Source organism: Hyaena hyaena, unplaced genomic scaffold (genome assembly GCF_003009895.1).
Source record: "Hyaena hyaena isolate Hyena2069 unplaced genomic scaffold, ASM300989v1 scaffold_1042, whole genome shotgun sequence".
In the NCBI taxonomy this organism is placed as follows: Eukaryota; Metazoa; Chordata; class Mammalia; order Carnivora; family Hyaenidae; genus Hyaena; species Hyaena hyaena.
The window spans coordinates 484,942-497,984 of record NW_024081668.1 but is presented as its reverse complement, the minus strand read 5'-3'; the positions used below and the strand labels follow the sequence as shown (position 1 = coordinate 497,984).

The window sequence follows — 13,043 nt, the reverse complement described above, 5'->3', positions numbered from 1 at the left end:
TACTCCGGCTTTCTTTTGATTTCCTGTAGCATGATATATATTTCTCCATCCCCTTACTTTTAATCTGAAGGTAACTTCCAGTCTAAAATGAGTTTCTTGTAGACAGCATATAGGTGGATTTTGTTTTTTTTCCATTCTGCTATCCTATGTCTTTTGATTGGAGCATTCAGCCCATTTACATTCAGTGTTATTATTGAAATATGTGGGTTTAGAGTCTTTGTATCTATTGTAGGGTTCATGTTTGTGGTGGTGTCTCTGGTATCTTTTTTCCTTGCAACCTTTCCTTTAGAGCATCCCCCTCAGGATTTCTTGTAGGGCTGGCTTCGTGGTGACAAATTCTTTCAATTTCTGTTTATTTGGAAAGGTTTTTATCTCTCCTTCTATTTTGAATGACAGGCTTGCTGGATAGAGGATTCTTGGCTGCATATTTTTACTGTTCATCACATTGAAGATTTCCTGCCATTCCTTTCTAGCCTGCCAAGTTTCAGTAGATAGGTCTGTCACCACTCTGATAGGTTTCCCTTTGTATGTTAGGGCCCTTTTCTCCCTAGCTGCTTTCAAAATTCTCTCTTTGTCCTTGTATTTGGCCATTTTCACTATGATATGTCGTGCAGAAGATCGATTCAGGTTACGTCTGAGGGGAGTCCTCTGAGCCTCTTGTACTTCCACATTTACTTCCTTCCCCAGGTCGGGGAAGTTCTCTGCTATAATTTGTTCCAGGACTCCTTCAGCACCTTTCCCTCTCTCTTCCTCTTCTGGGATTCCTATGATACGGATATTGTTGCGTTTGACCGTATCGCTGAGCTCTCGAATTCTTCTTTCCTGTTCCTGGATCAGTTTGTCTCTTTTTTTGTCAGCTTCTTGTTTTTCTATAATGGTGTCTTCTAAATCACTTATTCTCCTTTCTGCCTCTTCAATCCGTGCATTGGAGGCCTCTAATTTATTATGGATCTCATTTATCGCATTTTTTAATTCTTCATGCCTATTTTTATTTTCCATTCTGTCTGTAGCCATAGTTTCTTTGATGTCCCGTATGTTTTTTTCAAGCCCAGCTATTAATTTTACCATTTTTATTCTAAAATCTTGTTCAGTGATGCTGCTGATGTCTGTTTTGAGCAGTTCATTAGCTGTCATTTCTTCTTGGAGTTTCTTTGGAGGAGAGCTCTTTCGTTTCATCATTTTAGTTATCTTTCTGGCTCTTGTTTGTTTTAAAGACCTGTTAATGCTCTCTGTATCTATGAGCACTGCTATATTCAAGAAGACTCTTTGGCTGTCCAGGGCCTATCCTTTCAGAGAGTGTTTTTGAATGGTCTCTCTTGGTCTCTCTTGTTGGGACCTTGGTTATTTTATTTTCCTACTCGTAGTGTAATTTGGGACTCTCCACCTTGTGTACTCTGGCTTGTTTCTTGAGGTAGCCCTGGAAAAGAAAACAGACAAATACACAGGGAGCAGGAGCACACAAACGCGCAGTCTAATTCAACTAACTTGCAAAGCAAGTGGGAAAACAAAAAAGTTAAGAGAAAAGATGGAGGAGGGAGGGCGAATAATAGGGAGTATAAAATACATAAAAGGGTCAGAAAGGGGAAAAGAAAAGGAAAAAAGAAGAAAATCGATGGACAAAGAATGGTTTAAAGCATATAACCGGATTTCCCAGGTACAGTTAAATAGCCCTGTGTATGCAGTGCTGGTTGAAGAGCATAGAGAAAGAGAGAGAAGACAGGGCAGGGATGAGGCAAAATTGGATATAGAATGAACAGGCAGAAGGGATAGGAAGCTTTTTTCAAAGAAATAAAGGGTAGAATATGGTTGGATAGGTGAGAGAAGGGTGCTGGTATTATCCAGAGAGACTGTATAGTCTAATTACTCCTGAGAGAAAGAGATGAATATGTCGGTAGGTGTAGAATTTACATCTACAGAATGGACTCGTTGTGATTGTTTAAGCAAGCCGGCGACCAGAGTTAATCGGGTCAGTGTTCTGGGGCAAAGAGAGAGAAAAGAGAAAGAAGGAGAAAAAAAGAAAAAAAAGAAAAAGAAAAAAAAAGGGAGGAGGACAGCTCTCAAGCAGGGATGGGCGTGGCGTGATCCAATGCCTCAGGTGGGAGTTCTGCCTTGGCGGTTGTGGGGAGGAGAGTGATGGTGCTCCAGGTGCTCCAGTCCCTTCTTGAACCAAGCGCTGCACCTCACTTTTTTGGGCGTTTGAACTTCTTGTACCGGGGGCGCAGGCAAAGTTGGTTGCACTCTTCAACTCCGGCCAGTCCCAATCTCCAAATCCCAGTCCGCACGCCCCGCTGAAGTTTCCTTAGACACAGCTTCCCAGGCAACCCCCTCGGGCAATTCCAGGCCCCCTGCCAAGCTCTGGGGGTGTAGTCAGAATCGCTGCTTCCTTCTCTGGGTCAGGCTGGTGCGCATGCCCGAGGGCTTGCCTGCCGGGTGCTCTGAGCCCGAGCCCGCTGGAGTGAGGAAAACTGGGTCCCTCTATGGCTCGTCACCCGAAACACGAACTCACAGTCTAATTTCCCAGTTTTTAGCTCTTTGCCTTCCCTCCAGAGCCCCTGCCAGCCAGGAGCGCGGACGCCTGGTGCCCGCGCGGCTCTTTCTGGGGCCCAAGCAGCCCGGGAGGACACTGGTGGCAGGCGTGCCGCTACTCTGAAGTCCAGCCTCCAGGAGGCAGCACAAAGCAGCAGTCTGTGCGCTCAGCCACCCCTGGGACCAGCTGGCACGAGGGGACCTGGCATCAGGTATTTCTATACCCCGAGCGGAGGTTCCCCCCCCCCCGCCCCCAGCGGAGGTTTTTCTTTTTCAGACTCTCTCTTTTTACCCTCTCTCTCCCCGTAGAGGGTAGAGAGGGATCACCTCCGACCCTGGAGTCTCTGATCCCGGCCCGATTTTATCTTCCCCTGTTCGCACTCACGTTAGAAGGCTTTCTCAGTGGATTCTGCGTCCTTTTTCTCCCAATCTCTCAGGTTTTGTAAGGTTTCCAATGGCTTCAGATCTTTTCTGTGTGATGTATGGGCGTGAGTGCAAGTACGGAGCTCCTTACTTCTCCGCCATCTTGCCCCCTCCCTCACCAACACTTTTTGATTTTAGCCATTCTGACAGGTGGAAGGTGAAATCTAACTGTGATTTTGATTTTCATTTCCCTGATAGTGATGTTGAGCATGTTTTCATGTTTCTGCAGGTCATTTGAATGTCTTCTTTGGAAAAATGTCTACTTAGGTCTTATGTCCATTTTTAAGTTAGATTTTTTTTTGGTATGAATTGTATGAGTTCTTTATTTTGGATATTAACTCTGTATTGGATGTATCATTTCTAAATATCCTCTTCAGTTGACTAGGTTGCCTTTTTGCTTTGCTGATGGTTTCTGGTACTGTGCATAAGTTTTTTTATTTTGGTATAGGCCCAGAAGTTTATTTTTATTTTTTATATCCCTTGCTTGTGGAGACCTATCTAGAAAAATGTTGCTAAGGCTGATGTCAAAGAAATTACTGCCTATGTTTTCTGTTAGGAATTTTGTGGTTTTAGGTCTCGCATTTAGGCCTTTAATATATTTTGAGTTTATTTGTGTATGGTGTAAGAAAGTGGTTCAGTTTCATTCTTTTCGATATAGCTGTCCAGTTTTGCCAACGCCATTTATCGAAAAAACTGTTTTTCTCATTATATTCATGCCTCCTTTGTTATAGATTAATTGACCCCAAGAGTGTGAGCTTATTTCTGGTCTCTTCATTCTATTCCATTGATCTTGGTGTCTATTTTTGTGCCAGTACCATACTGTTTTGATTACTATAGTTTTGTGGTATATTTTGAAATTTGGGATTGAGGTACCACCAATTTTATTATTTTTCAAGATTGCTTTGGTTATTCAAAGTCTTTTATGATTCCATACAAATTTTAGGATTATCTTGTCTAGTTATGCTGTTGTGATTTTGATAGAATTTGCACTGAAGTTTTAGATTGCTTTGGATAGTATAGACATTTTACATTTGCAGTTTTCCACATTTTTAAAAATGGCGTGGATAATACCCTGCTCTAGATGGTTGTTATATATAATAGAAAAAGTGACTGTTTTCAAAATAAATTTAGTGGAATAGTCTAATGAGGTGATTTGGGAAGAAAGAAAGTTATCTTCTCAAAAGTGGATATAGCTCCATCCTAAAATATTTAATTTTGGAGATTCATAATGCTTATGATGTTCTTGAAGACTTCATGAATTGGCTTAATTTGGTGTAAGTCATTACTTGCTTTATTTCAATATCATACTTTCTTTTAATTGAACAGACTCCTCCCCATTCTTTTTTATTAATTTCACATGGATTATTCCTTGAAAACTTTTTGGAAAATTTAAAGATAGTATATATGCGATTTATCTCTGTGACTAGGAGCTGCTAAATGCTCAAATAGTAGTACATATTATTGAAATAAATGAAGGAGGCTGCAAGGTTATCCTCTGTATTTGAGGAGGTTTTGTGTCCTCTGTATTTGATATGGTTTGAAAAGAATGTAACCTTTTGGTAGTGATTGAGGGGTGGTAAGGGAAATGAAATCTTATATTGAGTAGGATAGACTTTTGTTTGTCTCCTTATAAATATTTTATCTCTTAAACTAAATTAGACAAATTAGACAAAAATTTCAAATTTTTAATCTTGTATTCTTCATTTATAAAATCCTAAATTCAGCAAAAGTTACTAAATAAATTGGATTTCACTCCATAAGTTGCAGCAACATGAAATATTAGGTGAAAGTGTTCTTGGGATGTGGGAAGTCTGACATGTAAAGAGCTTACTTAATTATTACCTCAAAGTTGTTTACAAGTGCAGAAACCACACACCTTTAGAAAGAACCAACAGCACATTTTATTAATTACCACACTGTTTTATCTCCTTTTCAATCTACTGAGAAATATCGATGACTATAGAGTGAATAAACCATAAGCACCCAGAGAGGAATTATAATTAAAATAATCATAAAGTATCACCATCATACAATTCTATTAAAGATGTTTTAGAATAAGTTCTTAATTAAGGTTTACTGCTTATATTAGTAATTTGTTCAGGCAACTGTCAGCCATTTAATTCACTTTGCTTCTGTGAAAAAGAACAAAGAACACCTCTCTTTTGAAATGAAACTCTCAGAAATCCTGCCCTTTTAGTTTCAGACAACCTCAAATCCTCAGTTCTTTCCTAAAGTACATCCAGTTACAGTTATATTTCACTTTGTGGAAGGGATCTCTTTTGGAAGGCTGTAAATGTGGCTCTGTAAATTGCATCTTGTTTTCCTATTGCCTTTAATTACATTTTAGAAAGTTACACTTGAAAAAAGTAGATAGCTAATGGTTAAAATAAAATGTATGTAAAAACCAATAATTGTGATTATGTATTTTAAAGACAAGATAATCTTTAGAGGTATTTTGGGTAATACTTAAATATGCCATGCAGCAAAGATAGTGAAATAAAATGTGGTTCTAAAAACAGTCAATTCACACTAGATTTGCAGGAAAGGGAATTAAATCCTGACTAATGCCTAGTCCTTTGCATTTAGCATCTATCTTAATCATATTAGAGATAAACAATAGTCAGTATGGTACTGGCACAAAGTAGACACATACATCAATGGAATAGAACAGAGAACCTAGAATTGGGCCCACAACTATCTAGCCAGCTCATCTTTGACAAAGCAGGGAAGCATATCCAATGGGAAAAGACAGTCTCTTCAACAAATGGTGTTGGGAAAAGTGGAAAGCAACATGCAGAAGAATGAAACCAGATCACTTTCTTACACCATTCACAAAAACAAATTCAAAATTAGTGAGAGACCTAAATATGAGGCAGGACACCATCAAAATCCTAGAGGAGAACACAGGCAGCAACCTTCTGACCTTGGCTGTAGCAACTTCTTATTAGACATATCTCCAGAGGCAAGGGAAATAAAAGCAAATAGGAACTATTGGGACTTCATCAAGATAAAAATCTTCTGCATAGTGAAGGAAACAATCAACAACACCGAAAGGCAGCCTATGGGATGGATGAAGATATTTGCAAATGATATATTGGATAAAGGGCTAGTATAGAAAAACTGTGAAGAACTTATCAAATTCAACATGCAAAAAATAAATAATCCACTGAAGAAACAGGCAGAAGACATGAATAGACACTTCTCCAAAGAAGACATACAAATGGCTAACAGACACATGAAAAGAGACTCAACGTCACTCATCCTCAGAAAATACAAATCAAAACCACAGGGAGATATGACCTGACACCTGTCAGAATGGATAAAATGAACGACTCAGGAAACTAAAGATGTGGGGAGGATGTGGAGAAAGGGGAACCCGCCTACACTGTTGGTGGGAAGGCAAACTGATGCAGCCACTCTGGAAAACAGTATGGAGATGCCTCCAAAAGTTAAAGATGGAACTACCCCCAACAACCCAGCAATTGCACTACTAGGTATTGTCCCAAGGATACAAAAATACTGATTCAAAGGGGCATATGCGCCCCAATGTTTTTAGCAGCACTATCAACAGTAGCCAAATTATGGAAACAAACCAAATTTCCATTGACTGATGAATATATAAAGAAGAGTGGTATATATGTGTGTGTGTTATTGTAATGTGTGTGGAAGGGAATATTATTCAGCCATCAAAAGAGAATAAAATCTTGCTATTTGAAATTACATGGATGAAGCTAGAGTGTATTATGTTGTGCAAAATAAGTCAGAAAGACAATTATTATATGATTTCACTCATATGTGAAATTTAAGAAATAAAACAGATGAACATAGGGGAAGGGAAGGAAAGTAAGATACAGAGAGGGAGGCAAGCCATAAGAATCTTGATAGAGAATAAACAAAGGGGAGCTTCGAGGGAGATAGGTGGGGAGATGGGCTAAATGAGTGATGGGCATTAAGGAGGGCATGTGTTGGGATAAGCCCTGGTATTATACGTAAGTGATGAATCACTGGGGTTTACTCCTGAAACCAGTACTACACTATATGTTAACTAACTTGAATTTAAATCAAACTTGGAAAGAAAAAAAAGGTTAAGTAAAAGCAGGCATTTTTCTTTGGAGGTAGTGATAAGATCACACCTGCAAGGTTGAACTTTCTCATACAGAAATCCTTCCTTTTAGTCAGTAACTACCAGTGGAGAATTTGTTTATAGTGTCAATCCCCAAAGCCATTTATGACCTATGTTAACACCATTATACAATGCTCCAATGCTGAAGTACAAAGTAGATTTATACTTCCTAAGAAATTCAGTTATATAAGAAGAGTTCAGTTTTTCCTAAGACAATTTCATTTCTTAAATAAAACTATCCCATCATGTAGAGAGGATTATTTATGATAATGGTGGGTTTGGGGTACCTGGGTGGCTCAGTTGGCTAAGCATCTGACTCTTGTTTTTGGCTCAGGTCATGATCTCACAGCTTCATGAGTTCAAGCCCCATTCAGGCTCTGTGCTCAGTGTAGAATCTGCTTGGGATTCTTTCTCACTTCTCTCTCTGCTCCTCCCCCACTGTCAGTGACTCTCTCAAAATAAATAATAAAATTTTTTAAAAAATGTTAAAAAAAGATCATGATGGGCTTTGTTGTAACAATTTCCTAACCAAAATTATTGAATTCTCTAGAAAGTAAACTTGCTCATATCTTAATAAGATAGGTTGCAGTGGGACATAGTTCACCATGACTTCTGATTTATATTTTATGAGCACATATTTCAGTCCCAAAGACTTTCCTTAGGGCAGTCTTCATCTCCTTGTTCCTGAGGCTATAAATTAGAGGATTACAGAGGGGTGTTATCACAGAATAAAACAAGGTCACAATTTTTTGCACTTGCACTGGGTGTCCTGATCCAGGACTAACATACATCACCATAACAGAGCCAAAAAACAGGATCACCACTGCTAGATGAGAAGCACAAGTGGAGAAAGCTTTGTGTTTGCCTGCTGCTGAGGGCATCCTTAGCACAGCCACAATCACCAGAGCATAGGAACAAAGAACAAAGAGAAAGGTTCCAATCATGAAAACAGCATTGAAGATAGAATAAATGAACTGTGTGGTGGTATCTTCAGAACAGGACAGCATCATCAGTGGGACAGGATCACACATGAAATGGTTAATGGTATTTGAGCCACAGTAGGGTAAGTGTGAAATGAGAACAACTGGGGTTAGGAAGAGGATGAACCCACATGACCAGCCAAAGATGGCCAGGCCAGTGTACACCTGTTTTGTCATGATGCGTGGGTAATGCAGAGGACGACAGATGGCAAGATACCTGTCAAAGGCCATGATGCAAAGGAAGAAGCCCTCATCACACCCGAAAGAGAAGAAGAAGTAGAACTGTGCAAAACAGTTCACAAAGGAAATGGACTTGCTTGTGGACAGGAGATTGGCCAACATATTAGGGACGGTCGTGGTGATATAGCATATTTCCAGGAGAGAGAAATTCCCCAAGAAGATGTACATGGGAGTGTGAAGACGCCGGTCCCACCTCACTGCACAGACGATGGCTGCGTTCCCCATGAGGGTCAGGGTGTAGACTACTGAGAAGAGCCCGAAGTAGAGGAGCTGCATTTGTGGGCTTGAGGGAAAGCCCATGAGGATAAAGTGGCTAACGGAGCTGGTGGCTTCTGTGCTGGACACATTCATTGGCCTGGAAGACATGGAGATAGATGACTTGGTTATTGCACTCTCACTGGGGTATGCTGGTTCTCCCTGAAAACACCAAATTCTTGGCCATTTTTTTAATGATGTAATAAACCATGAGGTTTCTATTAAAGCAGCAAAGTAGTGATGCTCACAACCTGTTTTCATTTTGATAAGCATGATTTCATTTTGATAAGACGTAAGTAATCCTATAAATAAAAACATGCTGTGGGTCTATCATTAAACTAGGTCAGGAGACTGGATTACATATTAAGAGTACGAAATTGACATTTCTTTTAAGGTATAATGTAAAATTAATTTATTATAATTAGTAATATTGATAAGAATAGCAAATGAAGTCCTATTTATATTAAGACATTTCAAAAAGTTCTTTCTCACTGAGATACAGTGAAAGGGCACAGGGAATGAGTTACTCTTTTTTATCTTGTTTATGCTGTGGTTAAGTGATGACTATGTGGCTCTCTGGTTCCATCATAGATGGTTCATTACATGACTAGACATGTTTGATACATAAAAATTGCTTTCTCTCTATCCAGACTTTTGTATGGAGCTTTATAACATGGAGAAGAGCCTTCCTTGCTCTTTGGCACCTAAAATTCCTCCCAGTTAATTCTTATTGAATTACAGCTTAACTTGTACATGTGTTATGTCCTTAGAAATCTATTCTTGGTTTTCACATTAAAATCTAAGGTGGAGGGACTATTGTTTTGCCCATGGGGCTGTGTAGACTGTGTCAATTCTGAATGCAAGCTGGTGGTTCACTCTATTTCCCATAGCAATCATATCATATCAGATGGCATTTTAGGGCAGGTTCCAGAATTTCTCCAATTAGAAGAGTGAGAGTGAGAGAGAGAGAGAGAGAGAGAAAGAGAGAGTCCCCCCCCCCCCTTCCTGGAAGACAAAGTATCTCCCTTGATATGTTGTGATTATGTGGTAAGATTTATTTTTAAAAGATTATTTAGGATTTTTATCCTGAAGAATTGTAAGATTTTCTCACTGAGTTTGTTGTATAGGATCTTTCGTGTTATCTTTTATATGGACCGCAAGGTATGAAACTAGTGAATCCAAAAATGAAAAATAGAGTGCCTTTAACTTAACTACATTTAAATTGTACATAAGTATGTATAGTGAAGACAGAATATACAGAAGCAAAGAGAGAAAGCATAATATTATTATTAATGTTACAGGAAATTGATATTTTTAAGTTACAAAAATTTTCTTACCTATGGGACGCCCACAAATTATCCTGCTGCATTCCTTTGATGAAAAGGCTTTCTAATATGCCCATCTGGTCTTGGTGGTTATCTGTATAACTCATTCAACTGAATGTTTGAAACTCATTTACTTATGTCATTTTTACTCTGGCCTGTGTCCTAATACATTGGTAATCTACTCTAAGCTATTTTAATTAAGATTTTCATTAACAGTGGGACACTAACAGTGATATATCAAATCAGTATCAATACTCACCCTATTTATGTCTCCTGTTACTGTATTTCTTGGGAATCCTAACTGTATAAAGTCAAAATCCAAAGAAGAACCTATAAATGCAAGAAACAGCACACAGATGTGAATGGTTTTGTCATTAAAAGAAATTATCTCACATAAAATTAATAAAACTGACAGCAATATATGACTTAGATATTATATCAGTGGTATCATAGATTTGTTGTATTTACTCTGTTGGACAGGCAACAGAATTCATCATTTATCCACCTCTAATAATTTATTAAACATTTTCACACAAAATCCCAGGCCTTTCTTTGTAAACAATACTTATTTATATTTTAAAGGGATAATGAAGCTAGATAAATGTATTTCTAGACTGGATGAATCAAGGAAAAATTAATATTTTCAAACTTTTTCATCTGAATTTTATTCTAATAAAATACCTGTATTCTCAGAGCAAGAAGCAAGCAATTATCAGTAAGTTCATTTCTGCAGAAAACTCAGCATTTGTAATAGGGCATACAGATTTTAACTCACTCCTTGGATATGTTCCAAGAAGAAAGAAAGGTGAGAGAGAAGGAATAAAATATTACCACAGAGTGAAAAGCACAGGGGGAACTTCAGAAGAATTGGAGAATCATGTTTATAACCTGCCATGAATTGCAAAAAGTAAATTTTAAAAGATTTTTTCTCCCTAGCTGCAAAACTCATGTTTGTGATTAAGATAAAGCCCAGGTGAAGGTACTGTCTATATTTATTTCTTTGCGTCATAGTCTTTTCCCAAAGCTAGAGATTTGGGACTCTCTCCCATGATATTTTTAAAGTATTTATTCAGTAGATGAGCTTGTTTAGAATTTTATTTATTTCCAGTGAAATCCCAGGCCTTACTATTCCCTGAGGATTGGGGCATTGCAGAACTAGGCTCTTACCTTCTCTTATGCTTTTTCTAAACAGGCATTGTAAAATGTTCCTGGGGAATAATTAAACTGTAACAGAGCTTGCTGTAATAGCTATTATATGAAGATGCACCTTTGAATTCCCTGTTTCTGTTTTGAAGAAAGAAAATTCTTCCCTTATCAGTATTAGTTCTCAGATTTGTGTTTTAGAGACATTTCAGTCACAATTCTGTCATATCCATTAGTGCTAAAACTGGAGTGGGCTTATTTGACAAATATTTATCGAGTGCTTACCAGACACTTGGAATATATCACCAATAAAAGAGTTCCAAAGAGAAGCAGTCATAGCTTCAGGTTTAATAGAATTCTTTCTTAGTCCCCTCATAGAAGCTTCTCCTCCCATCCTGGTGACCGTGATTTATTTGGCCGAATTTAAATTTGTAGACACAGCTAGAGCAAATTCTGCAAGCAAATCACTGGAAATTATAGGGAGTCAGTCTTGCACTTTTTTGTTCTCAGACTGTTGAAATTTTAGCTGTTGAGGGTGAAGCCCCTTTTATTGGCCATTGATTAAATATGTGTAACAGTTTCTGGAGGACAGAGTCCCCAACTTGCAGTGTAGGCCCAAAATGATATCTTCATTTACCCTAGTGGTCCTCAAATGGAGGCAGCTACCCCCACCTACCAGGGGATATTTGATGCTGTCTGAAGACACTGTTGGTTGTCACACCTGTCATACCAGCAGGTGGACAGTGGGTGGAGGTCAGGGACGCTGCTTAATATTCTGTCTTACAAAGGACAGCTCCCCAACAAGCAAGAATTCTCTAGCCCATAATGTCAATAATGCTTAGGTTGAGAAACCGTGTTTATCCTTTGGTATTGCATTCCTATATTCTATCAAGCATACTGCTTCCACATGATGCAGTATATGGTAGGGCCAGTGAATCTTGTAATCATGTGCCTGTTGTTTCACTTCACAGGGTGGTAATGTCATGCAGCGATCCCATATTAGCAAATCACTTATTTTCTAAGCATAAGTATGGTGGTGCAGGCAGAGGCTCTTTAGGAAAAGAAATTCAATCCACATCCAGGAAAAAAGAAATCAATCACAGAAAGGACAAATATGAAAGGAATTTTAATGTAAGCAATTTGTTACTTGTTGCTGGTTAGTTTTCTTAAAGGATGGTGCCTTATTTTTAAAAAAAAATTTCAGTGTTTATTTTAAAGAGGAAGAGAGAGACAGAGTGTGAGCAGGAGAGGTGCAGAGAGAGAGAGAGAGAGAGAGAGAGAGAGAGAAGCATAGAATCTGAAGCAGGCTCCAGGCTCTGAGCTGTCAGCACAGAGCCCAACGTGGGGCTCGAGCTTATGGACCACAAGATCATGACCTGAGCCTAAGTTAGATGCTTAACTGATTGAGCTACCCTGGCACCCCACAGATGGTGCCTTATTGATGGTTTAGCATTGGTCTCTCACCGAGGCTGTATAGAGAGTATACAGTAATGCCTCCACTGTGAAGGATCCTCTATGATGGGCATCAATTTGAGACACAAAGATTTGCATACTTTGTGACTACTCTTATAGGTCTATCCATTTGTTGCCTCTTCAAGCTTCTTTGACTCTGGTTTTTCTATCTGGTCCTTCTAGGTCCCCGACCAAGCAATGAAACTTTTTGCGTCTGTCATTAATCTTGTATATATTTTTCTCGAGTAACAGATCATTTCTCCTACCATATAAAGGAGACAACTAAGTGTATTTCTCTGAGCATTTTACTTTGTGAGAATTTCCTTTACACTATATTCTATTGCTACCTGTGGAGGGGCTATTGTGAAGCAGTAGCACATTTTTTTTCTTACAGTAGTACATAATCAGATGACCTATTTTTTAATGAATCCAGTGGTTCCTTTCCTTCTTTGTCAGTTTATTTATGAAAGCTCACTTCCAACATGAAGTCATAGGTGTGAACTAAGGAAGAGGAGTTGGTGCAGTAAAAATAGGTCTGTGTCTTTAAAAATGCTTCTTAATGTGCCAAACAATTTG

General features: G+C 38.6%; 1 protein-coding gene across 1 annotated transcript; it reads right to left on the bottom strand.

The window, feature by feature from the left end:
* Positions 1-7,689: 7,689 nt before the first annotated feature.
* Positions 7,690-8,643, bottom strand: LOC120223727 (olfactory receptor 11G2-like). The gene has a single exon (XM_039221951.1). It carries the CDS (start codon positions 8,641-8,643, stop codon positions 7,690-7,692), a length of 954 nt encoding a protein of 317 aa, XP_039077882.1.
* Between the last annotated feature and the right edge of the window lie 4,400 nt (positions 8,644-13,043).

What these genes read in the sequence shown, in the direction of transcription:
- LOC120223727 (XM_039221951.1), bottom strand. Translation starts at nt 8,643, where the DNA reads ATGAATGTGTCCAGCACAGAAGCCACCAGCTCCGTTAGCCACTTTATC.